General features: G+C 41.4%; 1 protein-coding gene across 1 annotated transcript in view; it reads right to left on the bottom strand.

The window, feature by feature from the left end:
• Window positions 1–482: 482 nt before the first annotated feature.
• PLBD1 (phospholipase B domain containing 1) overlaps window positions 483–20,751 on the bottom strand; it is a 38,354-nt gene continuing 18,085 nt past the window's right edge. Inside the window, exons 4-11 of the mRNA XM_048500737.1 lie at window positions 19,682–19,820; window positions 14,827–14,988; window positions 11,467–11,611; window positions 8,042–8,242; window positions 7,816–7,956; window positions 6,759–6,944; window positions 5,077–5,183; window positions 483–740 (exon numbers count right to left, since the gene is read on the bottom strand). Coding sequence (XP_048356694.1) covers window positions 573–740; window positions 5,077–5,183; window positions 6,759–6,944; window positions 7,816–7,956; window positions 8,042–8,242; window positions 11,467–11,611; window positions 14,827–14,988; window positions 19,682–19,820 — 1,249 coding nt within the window. The 3' untranslated portion in view covers window positions 483–572. The remainder of the gene's footprint in view (window positions 741–5,076; window positions 5,184–6,758; window positions 6,945–7,815; window positions 7,957–8,041; window positions 8,243–11,466; window positions 11,612–14,826; window positions 14,989–19,681; window positions 19,821–20,751) is intronic.

Below are 20,751 nucleotides of genomic sequence, written 5' to 3'. Positions count from 1 at the left end.
ACTGTAGAATATGCAAGACTCAAGCAATGTAAGATAGTGGAGAAGTGTGTTATGTGTCCTATTTGGTGCCTGCTGGTCTATTCTTTTGTTTCCAAACTGCAGGGTTTATTTTGTTTGATTTTTGAAAGACTTGGAACTGAAGAAATGAATAGTAATATACTTGAAGTATATGTGAGGGTTTGATCTTTGCTTTACTTAAAATAAAACCTTTCAGAGAGGGCAACAGGTGCAATCACAGTGTGCATGTGTCATTTAAGTCACTGCCAAGAACTAAACAGGTAATTCACATTCTCTGTCAAGGAGTGGTTACTGTAGTAAAAAATGCAACATGAAATCAGAAAGGCAAAATGTATGGATGTCCAGCTGCGCACCTGAAGGAACCTTCGAACTGCAACAGAAAATATATTTCACTACATCTGTGTAGATATTGTTCAGGATAGCTTGCACACACAAACTCAAGGTAGGAAATCAAAGGCAGAATCTCAGGAGTGCACAGATCAGTTTATTTGGTATATTTGCAAAACTACATAGAAAAATCTTTCCCCCCATATGTTGAAACTCTGATGCCAGTTTCATAGAACTGGCACCATGGTGATAAAATCAAAATTATATGAGTCTGGCAAGCCTTGGTGCTTTGTTGAATTGAAACGTGACCAGCTGAAAACTGGCAGATCCTCCTCTACTGGTGGACCACTGATGGCATATGCTGTAAACTTTGCAGCCATGTAGATGTCTGATACCTGTAAAGGATCAAAGGATATTTCATGTCTCAGGAAGGAAACGAAAGGAAGAAGTCAAAAGTGTCAGGGGCAAAGCATGAATTTTCCTGAATCAAACTGGTCATTTTGCTGAGAATACACATAACTTTTATAAATAGCCATATGATTCAGCTTTTGGTACCACAGCATTCAGAAATGCCAGTGTCCCAAAGTTCAGTGCGTTTATGTCCACTACTGAATCATTCATTGGGCAGTATAAGGTCATTCCTTCATGTTGCAGATTTCAGCTATATATAATTTTCCCTTGAATTTAATGGCCAGAGTCTGTGGGCATGGTGACAGCAGCAATTCAGGCGGTACAAGGGCAGGAAGGAACACCTTGCAAGATAGGGATCAACTAGCTGCATGGGACATCATGTGCAGCTTCTTGCGTGGTGCTTCCTTTTCACCCAGGCCTCAACCGAGTCACTTGCCTTCCAATAGTTACAGCTGATTAGTAGAGAAGAGTTACGATTTATACCCCACTTTTCTCAACTGTAAGGAATTTCAAAGTGGCTTACAAACTCCTTCCCTTCCTCTCCCCGCAACAGACATCTTGTGAGGTAGGTGCGGCTGAGAAAGTTCTAAGAGAACTGTGACTAGCCCAAGATCACCCTGCAGGCTTCATGTGTAGTAGTAGGAAAACCAACCTGGTTCACCAGATCAGAGTCTGCCACTCATGTGGAAGAGTTGGGAATCCAACACAGTTCTCTGGACTAGAGTCCACCTGCTCTTATCCAGTAATCATGCTGGCTCTCCAGTTAGGAACATTAATACTAGAAGAATCTTATGGATCTGCTTGTACGTGTGAATTTTTAAAAATGTGTGTTATTCTGCAGAACATAACAGATACTCGACAAAAATGCAGAGGAGAGAACTTGCAATATAAACTTAGGGAAATCTGGAGGATGGGATAATAGAGACTGCCTGAAGGTATGAAGGAGTTGTGAGAGATATGGGGAGGTTGGCAGAAGAAGAAGAGGAGGAGGAGTTTGGATTTATATCCCCCCTTTCTCTCCTGTAGGAGACTCAAAGGGGCTTACAATCTCCTTGCCCTTCCCCTCTCATAACAAACACCCTGTTAGGTAGGTGGGGCTGAGAGAGCTCTGTAGAGCTGTGACTAGCCCAAGGTCACCCAGCTGGCATGTGTTGGAGTGAACAGGCTAATCTGAATTCCCCAGATAAGCCGCCACAGCTCAAGTGGCAGAGTGGGGAATCAAATCCGGTTCCTCCAGATTAGAATGCACCTGCTCTTAACCACTACGCCACTGCTGCTCACAGAAACAGATTAGAGATTTATAGACTTTGTTGGGGGTTGCACCATAAGGTGGTAGCATCCCTTTTCTTTCAGGGAAAGTAATTAAGAGCATCCTGTCTCAACCTACCAAGTATTCTTCCCTTCTCCCCTGCATCCCCTTCTCTTTGACTAAATTGTGTGTGAAAACAGGTTGCTTCAGAGCATCCAAGACCAGAGTTGCCAACAGACCTAAAGGAAAAGGTTTCCCCCCATCCCTTTAGATAAGTAATCAGACATATTTTGCAAGGACTGGTAAACAGATCCTTCTGCAAACTGGCCAGATCTGACTTGTGGAAGGGAATCCATGGAATGTCAAGCTCAGTCTTTGGTCAATGAGCTGAAAAACCTCTATTTCCCTTTCTCTTGCCTCTGTTATCTGGAACAGACCATAAGCACAGACCTACCCTTCCCTTCAATTGTATCCTGAAACCTTAAGCCTCACTAGCTGGAACTAAAAAAGCAGTCCAGAGACAGGGTTGGCACACCTGTTTAGCAGGGAAAGGTGGTCCCTTAAAAGCCATGGCAGTTGAATGAGGGACAGGGCTGGGTGGAAACCCTGGTGGCGTCCAGGATCTCCACATGCTCTTGTGGGACTTGCAATCCTTGTGAGGAGGCAAAGTCTTGTATGGGTTACCACTGCCTTGTGCGGAGGACTAAAAGGGGTCTGTTCCAGTAAGTCAGGGAAGAAGGAAGCAGGCACCCCCTCCCCCAACTGAGTGGGAGATGTCCTGGGACAGGAAAAGGAAGAAGAAGGTGATTGCAGTGCCCGCCCCTATGAGGCCTAGCTGAGGCCCCTCTGCTTCTCGACAGACTTAAGTGAAGGAATAGTTGTTGGGGACAAACCCCACCTACAGTGGGGATACAGCAGGACCTCACATCTGTGTCCTTCCTTAATGAGACATCCTTGCTGACCAAGAGGACAGCAATGCAAACTCTTGTTCTGTCGTTCTCTTCAAAAAGCAATCACCCTGAATCCAGGATGAAGCAAAATATTACCTATTTTACACAACAAATATCTCCTCCCTATTGTTCTGCTTTCAATGCACCCTTACAAATCCCTGTTATTTCTTTCTCTCATCTTCCATTTTCTACTCTAACAGTAGTCAACAGATAAGTACAAGATGCTATTAAAGTATATATTGGTTTCATTCCCAACAGTTCTTTTGATTGACAAAGAAATGGGATTGTCATTCTGTGTTGAACAGTTCTAAGGCCCTAAAAAAAGAACACATGATTTTTTTTCTTACAATAGACTTGCATTGCAATGAGGGGATGCAAATAAGCCAGAGAGCTAAACTTCTTTCAGTTCCCCTGTGTATGTGCCTTTTCTCATTCTCTTTCTGTCAAATGCAATAATATTAAATTATTAATAACTGTTTAATATTTATACCAATATAGTAGGGAAGGAGATGCAAAGGAAAGAATTTAAATGGTCTAAAATAACTGCAGGTTGGCATGGCTTCCGGAAATATTTGGATGTTAGTGTACAGCATACTAAATCTGTATGCTAGAGTTGTAGGGCCTTCTAGTATGGAATAGATTTATTTATTTACTTAATTCACCTATACCCCACTTTTCTCCCCAATGAGGACTCAAAGCAGCTTACAACATTCTCCTGTCCTCCATTTTACCCTCACAGCAATCATGTGAAATAGGTTAAGCTGACTGTGTGTTGACTGACCCAAATTCACCCAGCAAGCTTCCATGGCAGAGTACCTGGGTTTCAGGTCTGTACATGCTACCATGTATAAAAGGAAGCCAGAGTGTTTTTCTATAACAATTAGGCAAGCAGGGGTCCAACTCTGCAAAGAATCAAATGCATTCACTGTTTTCCAAACCTGAAGCAGCCCCATGAAGGCACTATTTGCTCTGGTGGGGAGAATCAATGCCTGGCCAAAAGGGCAAATAGTGGTACCATATAGGTTTCCAACTTCTTGGTAGAGCCTGGAGTTCTCCCAGTATTATAACTGGTCTCAAACTACAGCTCCACTAGAGGAAATCAGGACCATGAAATTTACAGGGAAAATATCATGAAACTCCTAGTCTCTCATTAGTTTTGCCCTCAGGAACTAAAATGTTTTGGATAGTCCCTACCAGAAGTGGGATCCAACCAGTTCTCACCACTTCTATAGAAGTGGTTACTAATTTTTTCTGAGTGCCGAGAAGGGGTTACTAAAGCAACCTCCCTGCCCAATAGGGACTGGAGGTGCGTGTGTGCAGCGGCACCACTGTTTGAATCCCACCACCATTGGAACCTGTTATTAAAATTTTTGGATCCCACCACTGGTCCCTACTCATACAAATTGTTTGACTGTGTGCAAACAGATGGAACAAGATCAGAGAGGCGAAAGGGGAAATTGTGTAACTGAAGGCAAACAGAGATGGCTCAAGCAGACTGTTGTGGATACCTCACAAAGGCCAACGCCTGACATTTTATGGTCATTTATTACCCCATTTCAAAAGCTAACTGAGGGATCAGCTGACACATCTGGGCAATCAGTCAGGATATTTTTTTACAGCTTCTCTGGACCTTGATGCTTAGGCAGGACAAGGTTCATATCACATGACAGAGGAGAAGAAATCTCATAACAGAAGACTGGGCAGGCATCGTGGAGTTTAACACTTGTTGCTGTGCTGGCAGTGGCTTCCTCAAGTTAAAGGTTAAGCATGAAGATGTTATAATCAGCAATGGTTGTAACATGAAACTGTAGCAGTTCACAAGCGGCCAGACTTACACATACAAACTAAGGTCTCATGTCCAGTTCTTATAGCACTTCTTACTGTTAAGTGTGCCTGGCTTGTGGACTACTGAATTGCTCTAAATCCCTCACCCAGTTCTGAGAGTTTAAAAAAAGGATAGAAAAATTACACAATTGTGAATTTATTGGGCTGCTGGCACCCATAATTCCAAATTCAAGGGGGAAACAGAGGGAGAAAAAAACAACAGGAATACATTTTTGCTTCCCTGCTCTTCATCCGAAACAGCATCTCTAGTAGGCCAGTTCATCGTGGAGTGTTTACCTTAGAATCATAGCAGCCAGCTGGAGATGGATATTTGAGGCTCAAGTCTTGCCGGCAGCAAATGGTATTACAGGGATTCTGCCTTGAATACGGGTCTTTCTTGTAGTCTACAAAGCAGAAGGGACGGATTAGTTAAGTAATTCTACACATGACCATCCATAGCGAAGGACTACCTCCTTTCTTTAATGGTTGGGGGGGGGGGGGGAATATTTGCTTTATACCTTAAACATACTTTAATTGCATATATCAGATGAAACATGAACCAACAATTAAAGCTGGCATTACTTTTTGATAGGTTAGGGTGGAATGTCCATTCTTTCACCAAACTTTGTTTCAAAACCCCTAGAAGCTGCAAATGCCAATGCAGGAGCAAAAGCTGGCAGGATTATTTCCAGTTTCCAAACTCATCTGGGGACTCATTTTGGGGAAAATGTCATTTTCAGGAGAGAATCAGGACAGAGAACAGTTGAGCATCTTTCCAGTTTGCTGTTCCTTCTCTGCCTGCATTAAAGTTATGAGGAAAACCTGGGCTTGGGAATGCTCCTGTCTTCCTTGAAAGTTCCAACCTTAGTTCAGAAGAAAAAAAATAGTCAGTTGCATCTCTGCAAAGGAAGAAATAAGGATCCATTTTCTTGCCTTTTGCAGATAACAGTACGTACAACCACCTGTCTGGTGCTTCAAAGAAACTCCTCAACCCCACTCTTGCCCTGACCTAAAAATGACATCAATCGGGGAACAGGAGCTTTGGAAGAATTTCCCCCCGATCCAGTCAATCTTCTTCACAGAATAAAAGGATGAAATTCTTTTCTTTGGAGCAATGAGCAGTTAGTCTTCATACTGTTTTTGCAGAGAGGCAAGAAAAGGGATCCAAATTGCATTCCAAGAAAAATCAGATTAAAAAAAAAACCTTTATTCTGCTAGCTGTAACATGAAGGCCCCTTCTGCACATGAAGAATAATGCACTTTCAATCCACTGTCACAATAGTTTGTGAGTGGATTTTGCTTTTCCGCACAGTAAAATCCAGCTGCAAAGTGCATTGAAAGTGGATTGAATGTGCATTATTCTGCACATGAGGAAGGGGGCGAAATGGGAGACCCAGGATGCTGCTTTCTGTGTCAAATACTGAATATAACGGGGTTTTACAGTGATGTATTGAACATAAAGAATGCATATAGATCTGGAGTCTGGTTCTCCAGATTACAGTCTGCCGCTCTTAACCACTACACCATGCTTGCTTGGCTGACCATAGGGCTAGATATTTATAGACATGGTTGCAATATTCACTGGGATTTACCTTCCTCATTTCAAAATCTAGAGAAACTGAATGATGCAGGTTATTTCCTAAGAAGCAGGAAGGTGTGATGAGCTCTTGGCCTGATCTTAGTGAGAAATTAATTTTTAGTGGAATTTTGACTGAATTTTTCTCAATGGAGTTTGAAAAATTGTTTCCATTTAAAGGTATTTAAGCTTCAACAATTACCTTATTCCAGCTATGTTCAACAACATAGTAGCAAAGAAGAACTCAATTCCTATTGCTATTTCTTGGACATTACCTGAACAGTGTTTGCAGGTACAGAGCATGACAGTCAAGTGCTTTGGAATAAGCCTTGTCATGTTTTGGGGATCGGGGGGAGGAGGGGTTTGGATGTTTAAAAAAATAATAAAGAGAAGAATTACGTACTGTTGTATCTCATTATGTGCTTCAAGGTTTCCATGTCTGTCACTGACCCCTGGTCCCGTCTGAAAATTTTTGCTCTGGGAGCCAAGTCGTATGAAAAATCCAATCCATATTTTTTAACATATGCATTATATCCACTCATATTATAGATAGTTTCATGGAAAGGGATGTTGTAAGAAGGCCAGTAACCTGCAAATTGAGTAGACATAGATCACTTACATTGCTTCAAAGGTCTAAATTTCAAAGAGATTCTATGCTGTCTAGAGAGCTCCAACTAATTCCCATAAAGATGTAGGAAATATGGCCAAGGTTGGCAGCAACCCAGAGAACAACAGCCATAAAGGCAGGGTTTGTTTGGGCAAACTGAAGCAGAGCCAGCTGTAGGGTGCCATAACCCCTTGCATTGTGCTTCTCCCCTGCCCCGCTCTGCCCCACGGGAACATCACAATGCTAGAAGGGACAGAGTGCGGTTTCTTCATTGGTGGTGCCAGCAGCTCTACAAGGACTGTGAACATTTCAGGTTCATCTTGATGAGCCCTTTGGGGGAGGGCGGTATAAAAGTGGAATGAATAAATAAATAAATAAATAAATAAATAAATAAATAAATAAATAAATAAATAAATAAATAAATAAATAAATAAATGTGGTAAAAAAAAACCCCACCCATTTGCTGCTAAGAGGCGTGCCCAGACAAAGCAACACTATGCACAGTTCTCTTCTACTCTTCCGCCTCCACTGCTGTCCAGCACTAGATTGGTCTGTCATCTCCAGCAGCCTTCTGCTGGTCTGAGGGCCTTGGCATGTACTCAACCATGCTCAGGCCTGATGCCGGCCCTTGGCTGAAGCTCATAAGAATTCCAGAAATAACAAAAGGGAATGAAAATTCCATTTCCATTTTGAGCATCTCCTATCGTCTCCTATAGCCTCCCAAAGGACTGGATTCATATTTGGTGATCCTCTGACAAGTAGAAATAATCACCTTTCCTCCACACCTCTCCTTCTTCGCCATTTCCAATTCTTACTAGAAAGCAAAACTGAATAAAATATCAACAGGTCTTACCCTTCCGGAGAATATTTGTCTGATCAGAGTATTCCACATGTTTTGGGATTTGTTCAATGATGTAGAGAGCTCCATCATCAATATGCTTTTGCAATGTGATCTTGTTTGTATCTAAGACCATATACTGGTTATTATAGGTACCTAGGGGGCAGGGAAGAGACAATTAAAACTGCACTATTTTAAAGAGAATAATACATATAACAGGTTCCATCTTTATAATACCAACCAGAGTTTTGCTTTGCAAAAGTTTGAGCCCAAGTTTTTCCAGAGTCTGCCATCATGTTGGCAAGACGGACTCTCTGCCATGCAAAGAGACTCTCAGGTACCACTTGTTTAAACAGAGACTGGTTGAATATGCTGTTTGTTGTCTGCAACATTATTAAGCCATTGTCAAGTATGTAAAAATCATCCATGGATGCCAAAGTACCTGTATACAAAATAAAAGAACCCTTGTTATTCATGAGTGGGCCCTTCACAACTTTTTAGTTCTTTTTCTCCAGCATTAAAAAAGAAAAATAGCCTTACATGGTCCAACTGTGATGATAGCATTTATTCATATAATCTGTGATCAGTTTGGGAGAGTAAAAGAGATGCCTTGCAGAAGAAGCAGCAGCCAAGCCGGCAGACCATGAGAGCATCCAAAGTGAGAGAGAGATTTCTCTTATCCTTACTGGAGAATGGTAAAAGCAGCGCTCACATCCACATTGCTAAGGATAAGCAGGATTCTACATTTTGGCAGCAACAGTCTAGCCTCCCTTCCAGTGTAGAATACCAGCTGTTGTCATCAGATGCATCCACAATTAGTGGCATTATATGCCTTTCATCTTGCTAATGTGCACAGTTAAACTTCTGTGGTTCACCCATGAAGCACTAAAAAGTATTATATAAATTAAAGAGAAAAGATTAATAACTAACTATATCTTAGTTAAACACAGAAGCCTGAGTCTACTTCCATTCTGAGCACCACTATAAGAATGGACTTTCTCAGTGACCTTCAACATGAACTGCAATCTTCCAGAGACATCTAAAAATACTAAGCCATTAATAATTGAAACAAAAAAAGAAAACCCCACCTAACAGTTTCCAGGTATGCACATTTACTAGTTTTGGCTTCAAATTCCTCTGGAGTTTGTCTCTATATCATTGATAGTCTGCTGGAGAAATGAGTTCTGATAAACAGTGGAAAGAACTGGTATCACCAAGAAAAGGCATTCAAACAGAAATAAAAACTACAAGCCTCAGCAGATGCATGAAGTTTTGCTTGATCAGCTGTTTGTTGTGTTCCATATGTATGGGTTTTATGAGAATTTTATGTAATTTAAATTACCTCTTTATATGTACTTCATCTGTAAGCCATTTTCTCTCTTTGTTATCAGCAACTCCCAAACAATCTTGAATGAGCCCCATCATTCTAGCAAAGCTAACAAAAGTGCTTCTGATTTCATCTCCTGAACACAAGCCAGCATGCCACTCAGCAAAGGTTGCAGGGAATACTGTAGGCTTGCAGCCTCATTCATCACAGCCTTATTATTAATTAGTAGTGACAGTATTTCAAACAGGCCCCAGTGGGCCAGGTTTGATCAGAAACTGAACTGCCTGAGCTGGAAATGATGCAATGATGCAACTATAATAAAATACAGTGCCAATCCCCAAGAATGCATATTTCTGTTTACAGTGCAGAACAGAGAGCAGTAAGGCAAAAAATCTGGGAAGGCGATAATACTAAAGCCGCAAAGCTTGCATAAAGTGCCCCAGCAAGTCACTTTAGCGTTCCCACAGTGCAACTTAACACTGTGGCTGTATAGCAGAATGGGGGTTTGTACCTGGGTGTCTCAAATCATAGTCCCAACACTTTTAACCATCATACCACACTGAGAGCAGTAGTGGTTATTTTTTCTAGATGTCACTTCTGTATTCCAGAATAGTGGCCTTGTTAATCTGTTGGACCACTTAAAAACAATAAGAGTCTTGTGATACAACAAAGTGTGACATATTTACTGTGACAGTTTTCATAAGCTAGAGATATTGGTTGGTGGAAAAATTAAAAAAATAGACTATTGTGGCCTTAAGTCCAGATTTAAACACATTTCTAAATGGACATTAAAGTAGGCAGCTCCCACAAGAAAAATGAAGAAGTGACAGCAGAGGACAGTTTCTTTTTTAAATGTCTGCCTAGAGTGCTGCTCTGTTCCCCAAGCAAAACAATCTGAAGGTGCCCTGTTCTTGGCTGGAACAGAGTGGGAGACACACAAGCAAGGTGTAACAGTTCAAAAACAAGGTTTATTGCTTAGAAGATTTGAGACCCTAACTCCTCCCAGGGTCTGACTAAGATAAGGTACTTGCTTGACTGGTGAACAAACTTGAAGCTGTAGACTTTTATTTTTCCTTGACTCCTTTCAAGAAAGTTCACTTGTCTATAGTTCCTCCTGGTTCTTTCAGTCTTTTGTCTGCATTCTATTTTCTGTTGACACCTTAACTTTGCCTTCTCTAGACTATATACACTTTAGTCTATGCATAGACATAACAGAGATTGCAGCATTCCAACTCCCTAGGCACCTTAGACTGACTGAGCTAAACAGGGGCATTGCTGGGTAATGAAGGAAGACTGCCTCTAGGGAAATTTCTTAAAGGGACAGGGTCTAACTACAATTCCCTCCCTTAGAACACTATACAAGGAACTACTAAACCCATTATAACCATAGGGATAACTGATGCTTAATAAGAAAATAACAAAAGCTTCTCTGGGGGCATGACAAGTGAAGTGAGATGAAGTGAGATAGAAATATTATTTTAAAAGTAAATAAATTAAATTAAATTGGTTGTTTGTGTGACTCAGCGAAATGGGCTCATTCACATGGAACAGGAGTCTAGTATACAAAAGAGTTGCAGATTATATTGTCAGTTGACATGATGTTAAGGCGCCATTAAAAAAATCTTTGGCAAGCAATTTCACGAAATGGAGGTTTTCTGACAAGAAAGGAAAGAGCAGGGTATAAATCAAACAAATAAACAAAATTGTGCCACCTGCCAAAGTGCTGGTACTATTTGCTCTTGTGGTGCATCCTCTTCCTTCTGTCCACTGTTGTGTATGCATGAGTGACCTGGTTGTGTGACCTATGGATCGAGCCTTGTAAGTTTCACTTTTAAGATTAGCATTCTATCACTAGTCTGGTTCTGGCAAATTGAAAAAAAAAATTAAAACTTCAGGGGGAAACTGCTCAAAATGGATATTTCTACTAAAAAAAGTTGGGGGGCGGGGGGGGTGGATCTAAAATGGATGATGGATGGTAATGAATTGGGACTGCAAATGCCCATGTGGCTACACCAAGTTGCGAAGATTCAAATGTCCAATCACAACACAGCATCAATAGACCTTTCACGCGACATCACAAAAAAGGGAACACCTCCCTCATTGTATGATCAGTGACACCTGCACCCATGCAAACAAAAGCTGACTTTTCTCCAGATACACAAAACAAATATGTTGCAGTACAGGAAACAATTGCCACAAAGAAAAAAGGATGATGCGAAAAACAAACACAGAATGTGAATGAAAGACTGCAAATTTACTGCTTCCAAACTGTGCAACAAATAGTACATGAATAATGGGAAATACACTCTTCTTGGAGCTCTACTCACACATCTAATTACCTGGGTAACTGCTGAAAGAGACACGGCCTGAGCTTGTCTCTGGACTATCAATCTTGAAGTCCCAATGTTTATATATTCTCAGCGTAGCTGCATATGTGAACCAGCTGGAATGAGCAAAGTATATGTTCTCGTACCCAGGAAGGACCTAGAAAAGAGAAAGGGGAAGAAAATGCTGTACCTAGAATCTGGTAGGTGAAGGGAGGTGAAAGAAATCAAATTAAAATACGCAGAAATTATTGACATAGGTAGATAATAAATGGATTTGCTTTTCACTATTTGTGTTAACTCTCAATTCTCAACCAAATGTCTGCATTCCTATGACCCTCTAAGATGTTTGCATTGTTTCTGGTGGCACTGCCTTGGAAGATAGTATCTTCTGCTTTGTTCTACTTTATTTCCCTGGTTTCCCTGGTTTTCCTGGTTTCCCTTGTGGCATGGCTGACTTCTCTGTAAAAGGTTGTTTACTTTCTAGTCAACAGAGCTACTGCAGCACATGAAACATCCCGACAGAAGGCAGAGCCTATGGTGAGATTCTTCTTAATTGGTTCTGCTTATCTTGATTACTAGACACTGGCCATATGCAAATATACTGATTTCTACTATGATTTCAGACTTTCTATGATTGCCTAAACTGTATATTGATCCTCGGGACTCCTTGAGACCACATGCTCTAGTCTCCATTGGATTGTTCTCTGTACAGACAACAAACCTATATTTTTCCTTACTGAGGCCTTCTTTATTCTCACCTGGAGAAACAGACATACACCCTAAAATAGGCAAGCAGGCCATCACTAATCAGTTGCAATCAATATCTTGTTTTGTACAGAATAATGAAAAGCAAAATCAATTAATTCTGTCCCTAGTGTTATTTTGTTGTTTCTCAGAATGTCCTTGTCAATAGAATATCTACTTCAGGTTATCTGCTGCTTGGTTTTTAACAACATGAAACTTGATTCAGATTATTGTCTTAACATTTTGAGATAATTCAGAAACAGCTGTAGTTAGTACATGGATGGCATTTATTCTTAGATTATTTAGGCCTATGTCAGTGATAGGACTGAATAGCCAGGGACAGTTTACTGTCGGGGGGGTGGGGGGGGGCTCATATCTGTTCACCTGACCTTGAGATCCAACAGTCCCTGCATTCATGCTCTGTATTGCTTTGCTTTGATATCTCCAGGGAAACGGAAAAACCGGGGGGGGGGGGGGCTTGGTGGGCATAAAAGGGTGCTCGGGAACGCCAGTTCTTAGAACTGGCTTCTTCTATGGCCATGCTTTCGCCTGTCAATAAAGGATTTTGATTGAAATCACTGAGTCCGATATTGCTCACAGATCCAGGGCTTGACATTTACATACATTTTGGATGATAATTTGGGCTAAGGGTGCACAGTTCAGGTGGGTCATAAGGGTTCTTGAGTGGTGCTGCGTGCATCTCCCCATGATGCCATCAGCTCTATTATAGCCCATGTATGCAAATATAAGTCCCTTGGATCCAACAGGGAAATTTCCTATGGGAGTGTCAAAACATCTCCAATCTGGTGTTGTTTATGCTGAGAGGCAATGTTCAGACTCCCCAGACACACACACACACACACACGCGCACACACACGAAATTTCCCTATTACATCCCAAGCACTTGTGTTTGCAAGCACCTGAAATATATCACAGACATGTTTTCATTTCAAGGGGTGAATCCCAAAGCCTTCAATTGATGCAGTAAAATTGTCCAGAGGTGGGAATTAACAACATTCTCTCATTATTTCTTAATACAGTTAATTTTTTCTGTTCAGATGACTTATAAAAGCTACATTAATGAACTTCCTCTGTACGGACCAGGTTCTGATTAGCATCTATTTAAAAGCTCAACCATGTTTATGGGGTCTACAAATATAATAAAGTGGTGACTCTTTCTAAAGGTAGAAAGAAAACAAGTATTGGTTGTTGCGGGTTTTCTGGGCCATGTGACCGTGGTCTGGTAGATCTTGTTCTACTGCAGTGGTGATGGCACTCAGAGCCCTCTCTGTGGGCATGCGCACACAGAGTTTGTCGTGTGTGTGTGTGGGGGGGGGGAATCACCCACACACACACACCTAGGCTGGCCTGGGCCACTGGGCACAACATGCGCGCAGGGAGGACTCAGCTGGCAGGCCTGGTACCTGTGTTCCGGGTAGCTGCTGCCTGAGGGGGGGAGGCAGAGGAGGCGGAGATGCTAGAGAGGCGCAGAGTAGTGCGCGTGGGACTTGCTGGAGGCTAGAGCAAGTTGACCCCTGCTTGAGTGGGTGGGGCAGAGGCAGAGGGGTAGGGTGGAGGCACTGGAGCAGCACAGGGCAGAGTGGCAGGTGCACACAGGACCTGCTGGGGGCTGGAGCAGGCTGGCTGCTGCTGCTCGAGGAGTTGAACAAACAAAACATGGGAAAAAGGTAGAAGGTGGATCCAAATGGATCCAACACACGTACACCAGGGAAACACTCAGACCCAAGTTTTTTGCCGATCGCCTGGGCAGAATCAAGCCTAGGGTGGAGGAACAAAGATGCATTTAGGATTTTTTTAAAAGCACACCAAGAACTGCTTTTATTTTTCTGTTCCTGTTGCATTTTTGTGGGAAGTCAAGTGCTATGAAGGAAAGATGACATGTGAAGGAAAAACCGCAGATCAGATGGCTGCTCCACCAATTTAGCTTTCCTGAAGTTATCCCACACCTTGCAAAGCATTCTTCCTTGACTGCCTTTTTACTTCTATTTTGTGGTGGGGGGTTTATTGGGTTTCAGAAAGCTAAAGTTTTACTTCCCTGTCCCCTCTCCCCCCACACTGCTCCCCCTTCCTCCACCAGGGCCCCAGTGTGATTATAGTGTAATTATTTCAGGGAGATTATTAGCATTAATCCTAAGACCTAGTTTTGAAGAAGCAGTGTAGGTAAATCTGTTAAGCACTGTTATACCCCGTTGATTTTCATGGGAAGAACTAAAGTGTGATCCTTTACCTGGGAGTAAGCTTGGTTGCTGGCAATGGGGCTTGCTTCTGTGTAAACCCTCCTAGGGTCGTGATTCACCCATTCGAAGCATTGCACGGTTGCTTCATCAAGCTTATTCCTGAGTAACGCACGCCTTGGAGCCAACCGTTTTTTCTAAACTAAAACCTCAGTATTCAGTTTAAATTGCCGGGTTGGCACTTTGCAATAAATAAGTGGGTTTTGGGTTGCAATTTGGGCACTTGGTCTCGAAAAGGTTCATCATCAGTGTTCTACGGTCTGGAACAAGATCTACCAGACCATGGCCACACAGCCTGGAAAACCCACAACAACCAGTTGAATCAGTCCGTGAAAGCCTTTGACAATACATAAAACAAGTACTGTTTGCTCACCTTGATCAGAGCTGAGCAGTGACCCATGTCCCATCGGTATTTTATGCGGCCTCCTGATAAAAAATCATAGTTTTCCTCTGTTGAATGTGAGAGGAAGGAAGGAATGAGATCAAGCAGATCTCCAGCTGCACTCGGGAAGCGGGTCTCAAAAACAGTGAGAGGCTGAAGGTCAAGAAAGAGATAACAAACGTATAAGCTTAAACTCAGATTTATACAAATTGACATATGATGAGTGACAGATGCCTATGAATGAAGAACATTCTGCAGGGTTGTTTAAGAGACAATGTGGTATGACGGTTAGGACTTGTTTGAATTTCCACTCTGCTGGGTGGCCTTGGGCCTGTCACACACGCTTAGCCTAACCTACTTCACAGGATTGTTGTGAGGATAAACTGAAGAAAAGGAGAACAACAAACGCCACTTTGGATTTCTATTAGGGAGAAAACCAGGGTTTTGACAAAGCCATTCATGTGTGGCAGGCATAATTAATTAGAAAATAAAGCAAGAAGCCTCAAAATTGGCTACCAAGTTCAGGATGATTGTAGGAGATGCATGCCAAACCCAAAGGGAACTGGAATATGTTATCTCAAGAAGCCCATGCTATCTGCAATGAAAGCTAAAGTTCTTGTTCTGTGGCAGACATAACCCATCAGAAAATAAAGCTGTAAGTGTCAAAACTATTTTGTTCAGAGAAAAAATAAACATACTAGGGCATGACTGGGATTTATAAAACAGTACAAGGTATAGATGTCATCCCACTAGGTATAGATGTCATCCCATTAAATTGATTGGCAGCAGGTTCAGAAAGATAGGTAACTAAAGGCTAAAGGTACCTTTGGGATCAAGTGGTGGGTTTCTGAAAACCAAGCAAAAGTGGAAGACAGCTGCCCAGATACCTTGCTTCTGATTATTCTAGAAGTATCTGTGAAATCGCTAATGAAAAGTTGGATGCAGAACTAGGTGGAATCTTAGTTGGGTCCTGCAAAGTTTATTTTATGTGAGTTGGTATAATGTCTGAAAGGTCTCAAGATGTACTAGCCAGCATGCCAAGAGGAGGGCTGAAGTGGTGACAATTCTCTGGGAAGCAGCTGCAAAGATCTGGACCACAGAGCAGCCTTAGAGTATACTTGTTTTTGTGTGCAGACTACCTTTCTACTGCAAAAGTTCCCAAATCAGTGTTCTAGAAGCGTATGAACATAGGCAATGTGTTTTCCATTTGCCTACAGATATTCTGACCATCTTATTGACTGTTGATAAACTGCTGTGTTCGCAATTGGGTGCCTGCTCCCTATCCCAGATTATGTTATCTCATGCGAACACTGTAGCCGGGAGGACTGGATGCTGTAGCACAGTTCTCATAAGAAGAGCAGACTGTGGCTCTTCAGGATTCAGAGAGCAGCAAATTCCTGACATTGCTAAAAATGAGACTAAAGAATGAAATATAGAGGGAAAGGGAAAAAAATTAAAGAGAAAAAAAATTCTAAAAATGATATTGTGAAGAAACATCAAGCACTTTGCAGCACTCTTCAAGTTACCTTCCTCAGGTAACTTGACTGATCATATTTAGTCTGATTTGCAGTATTTCAATCAATCAATATTTTAGTCTGATTATTAGGAAACAGGAAATCCAGATGCTTGCTTCATATATGTCACACAATAATAATGGCATGTTAGAGTGAATTTCCAAAATATAAAAGCACAGAAATATTGGGGAAAATGTAAATATTGAAAAAAATTGACTTTCAGTACTCTTCTACTATAATGAAATAAGAAATAAAATTAACCTTATTTCCAACTTTTAAAAATGGGTTCATAGAATGCATGATTCACTTTTTGAAGGGGAAAGGTTTGTGGGAGTTAAATACTTATTCATGCCCTGCAAGAAACAAATTACTAAAACACATTTTTGCCAAGTATTCAACCCTAGAAAAATAAAATGTGAAATACAGTCAATGCAAAAACTGGATTCCTTTTTGAGGCTAAAGAAGATGTGAATATGTTTATATTATTCTAAAAAACTATAATTGTTTAGGTGGGCATTATAAATCATTTTATGCATAACTGTTAACTATATCCATATTACCATATTTTAAAGGGGCTGAAAAAGGGTATAAGATTGTATGGCACATATTAACTAAAAATGAAAAAATGGTGCATGAACTATAAAAGATTGGTATATACCAACCCCTGGTATATACTATCTCAAATATTCAAAATGATTAAGGGGGGAAGGGCACAACATTATTTACAGAGAGATCACAGGTCCATGAAAGGGTGCAACATTTAACCGTATATACTCGTGTATAAGTTGAGTTTTTCAGCACATTTTTTGTGCTGAAAAAGCCCCCTCGACTTATACACGAGTCAGGTGTTATTTTAAAAAATATTTTAGGGTTTTTACTTTGTCGGCCGCCAGGGGGTGCAGTTTTTAGGCCAAGTTTGGTTCAGGAGGTCCAAAGTTATGGACCCCCAAAGGGGGTGCCCCATTCCCCATTGTTTCCAATGGGAGCTAATAGTAGACGGGGCTACATTTTGAGGATCCATAACTTTGGACCCCTTGAACCAAACTTCACTAAACCTGGTTGGTATCATTAGGATACTTTTTTGCTGATACCAGCCAGGTTTGGTGATGTTTGGTTCAGGGGGTCCAAAGTTATGGATCCCCAAAGTGGATGCTCTCATCCCCCACTGTTTCCAATGGAAGCTAATAGTAGACGGGGCTACCTTTTTGAGAGTCCATAACTTTGGACCCCCTGAACTAAACCTCACCAAACCTGGGTGGTATCATCAGGAGGGTCTCCTAAAGATACTCTGAAAAGTTGGTACTGCTAACATAAACATTCCTCCCCTGACAGGTTGTGTGAATGTTCCTTCTAAAATGACACCTGCCATGTGCAATTTTAAAAATATGTACACTACAAATAATGAACTATTCTTTTAAAAAGCAGTGTAGTTTTGAGTCACAGTGAACAGGCATGTTCATTCCAGTTTTTATTGTAAGATTCATTGTTTAAAACCCTTCCTTACAAAAAGGCTAAGGTTTTTGTACTTTTAAAGTTATTGTTGAGACCATATTGTTCTTGACCCTCTTTTCCACTTACAGAGCTAGTTTACTGTTTTCCTTTGAAATAAATATTCAAAAACATTTAACCTACTGATGCTTCAATTATTGCAATTTTATTGGTATCTATTTTTATTTTTGAACTTTACCAGTAGCTGCTGCATTTCCCACCCTCGACTTATACACGAGTCAATAAGTTTTCCCAGTTTTTCGTGGTAAAATTAGGTGCCTCGACTTATATGCGGGTCGACTTATACATGAGTACATATGATTTTTACAGCAATTGGAGAGCAAGAATTGTATTACAGTTACTATATAAGATTAAGACCGGAAGACTCAGATTCAAATCCATACTGACTACATGATTTTGCGAACATACGAAAATCATGTACACTGTTCTAAGCTTTTTGGAAGAAAGGTTAACAGCCTCTGTCACTAGCTTAGCTGTTCATCTGAATCTACCATATAGATGAAGACTATAAGCAGAACTTTTGAGAATCTGGATAAAACTGTCTGACAAACCTACTCAAACCACTTTGAATCATACATAATAAGACCCATTGATTTCAACTGAATTTTACTTCCAAATAAAAGTGGGATCACAGAGCTGGTTGTAAAACAGTTCTTTCCCTTTCTTTTTCATTTTTATGATTTAATTTCAGTGGAAGCTGAAATTAAAATCAGCAGGGGATAAATGCTATTTGTTTTATATGTTGTTGATGCTAACTTTATCATCCCCAGGCTCCATGTTTCCTTGCAGTGCTTAGACAAAGATGGAAAGGTCAGTTGGCTGTTAATGTCTTTACTCACAGTGTGAAACAAATAGCTGAACTTGGCAATAAAGGTGAAAGCTATTTGTCTTCCATCAATTCTCAGCTTGCTAATTCACAGTGCTGCAGTCTATTTGGTTATCTAGAGGGTCAACAGCCCACAAAACAATTAAGGCTGAAATGGCAGAAACACCATGCAGCATCACTTCTCATTCTGTGAGTAAGACAGAGCAAATGCATTCAGACTTTCAATATTCCACCTAATTTCCAAAAAAGCTACAGCTTGGGGGGGGGGGGGGGGGGGGAAGCCACCAGGGACAGCACAGTGAAGGTGATGCCATACCGTCTCTAAAGGGGCTTCAGGTTGCGTGGAAAGGAGGGAAATTTGAAAACCCTCCTGTCATTTGAATTGTCCCATAGCCAAAACAGGCGGCCGGGGGGCGGGGGGGGGGGGTGTCCCAGGCTGGAATGCCAATAGAAGCCAAAAAAGTTGTCTCTATTTGCAGAAACACACTAGCCCACCCATCCCGCACACACCAGCATCCACTTGGATGCCAATTTAACTCCACAGTGGTGCCTACTTCTAGATTTGTCCGCCACTATGAAGTGGGTCTTTGCTCTCTCCATGAGTTTGGGTGCCCCTTATGCTGGCGGAGGCGGCAAATGCATTAACATGGTCCTCCACCATTCCCAAAGCCCATTCAGCTCCCCCCCCCCGCCCCACTGTGCCACCTGAGCTGCAACTGGAGAATTTTTGAGAATAACTCTCTTCTCTTACACTCATAACACATCTCCTGTATAGAGCTGGTAGCTGTGGTATAACTGAATTATTTAGAAAATGATACTGACAGGAAGGCTGGAGTTAACAGGAAGGCTTACTGTATTGCCTAGTAAAGTAGGAAGCACTCTGGGTTAGATTCTAAAGTACCCTTCCACTCACGATTTTTTCCATGAGTGGAAGGGTATTTTTAGAGTCAACGCTATATATTTACATATTATTTAAAGACAATTTAATAATTCTTACTGGTCTTTTCTGCTGTTTAGCCCACTCTAGAGTCCCCATGTAAAGGCCGTCCATCTGAGCAATGATGTATCCTGTATGTCTCCAAAACTGGTCATCTGGGTTGTTTCTAATTTGTTCTCTAGTCCATTGATCTTGTTTCCTATATGGGAATAAATTTGACTTTACAGAGTATTTTTCATAATTTGAATCATCTCAGAGAAATAAACTTTGGCCATTTGTACATTTACTACTTGATGACCTTTGCCTACAGTTGATGCTGTGGTTTTAGCTCCACGGCATGTGATGTTCTTTTCACACATCTCTTTACCTCACCTTTTTCACCAAATGTGCTGCATGACGTAATTTTTGCTTGTTCAGAGAAACCTTTTGATGCCCCAGGTTTCCAGCTTCCCCCAAGATATAAAGCGTGGGGGAGTTCCTTTTTTTAAAAAGTTGCATGAGAAATATCCAACACTGCAGCACAGAACTAACCAGTTCACCTTAGGTGCATGCACCCGATGACTCCTCCCCTTCATTCACCCTCTAGTGTCCATTGTCTACCTATCAGCCATTTTCTCTTCCTCCCAACTCCATTTTTGCAACATTTTTTTAAAAACTTCCATCGTATTAGCGAAGTAACGTTAGAGCAAAAGGCACAAGCCAGGTTGATCGCAGATATTAGGCACAATTTTGCCTAATATTTGCAAGTGAAACTTTAAGGCAAAGATACATTGCGTCTGCAGATAAGAGAAAGTGAAACTAAGCTGGCATTCACAACGGAAGAGAGTGGGAGAAAACCTGGTTAATTTTAATTTCATACCATAGTCTTTTAGTTGGTTCAGGAAGCAGCCCAAAGAAATTACAATCAGATATTCCCTGTGGAACCCTGAAAGTAGCAGTCTCCAGCCTGATCTCTGAAGTCTTGTGCCCTGCACTCAGCTGAGCCAGGCAAGTCCCACCCCATTCCTTGAGGGCTCAAGAGAACACTCAACCGAGGGGGGAAGTACAACATAGTCCTATTCTGTCCACCTATTTTCCATTGGGGTTAGAGGGTCAGACACAAGTTCCCCACTCCTCCCTCAGCAGCCACA

This window comes from Sphaerodactylus townsendi, linkage group LG06 (assembly GCF_021028975.2).
Source record: "Sphaerodactylus townsendi isolate TG3544 linkage group LG06, MPM_Stown_v2.3, whole genome shotgun sequence".
NCBI classification, from domain to species: Eukaryota; Metazoa; Chordata; class Lepidosauria; order Squamata; family Sphaerodactylidae; genus Sphaerodactylus; species Sphaerodactylus townsendi.
This window is presented reverse-complemented; position numbering and strand designations above follow the sequence as displayed.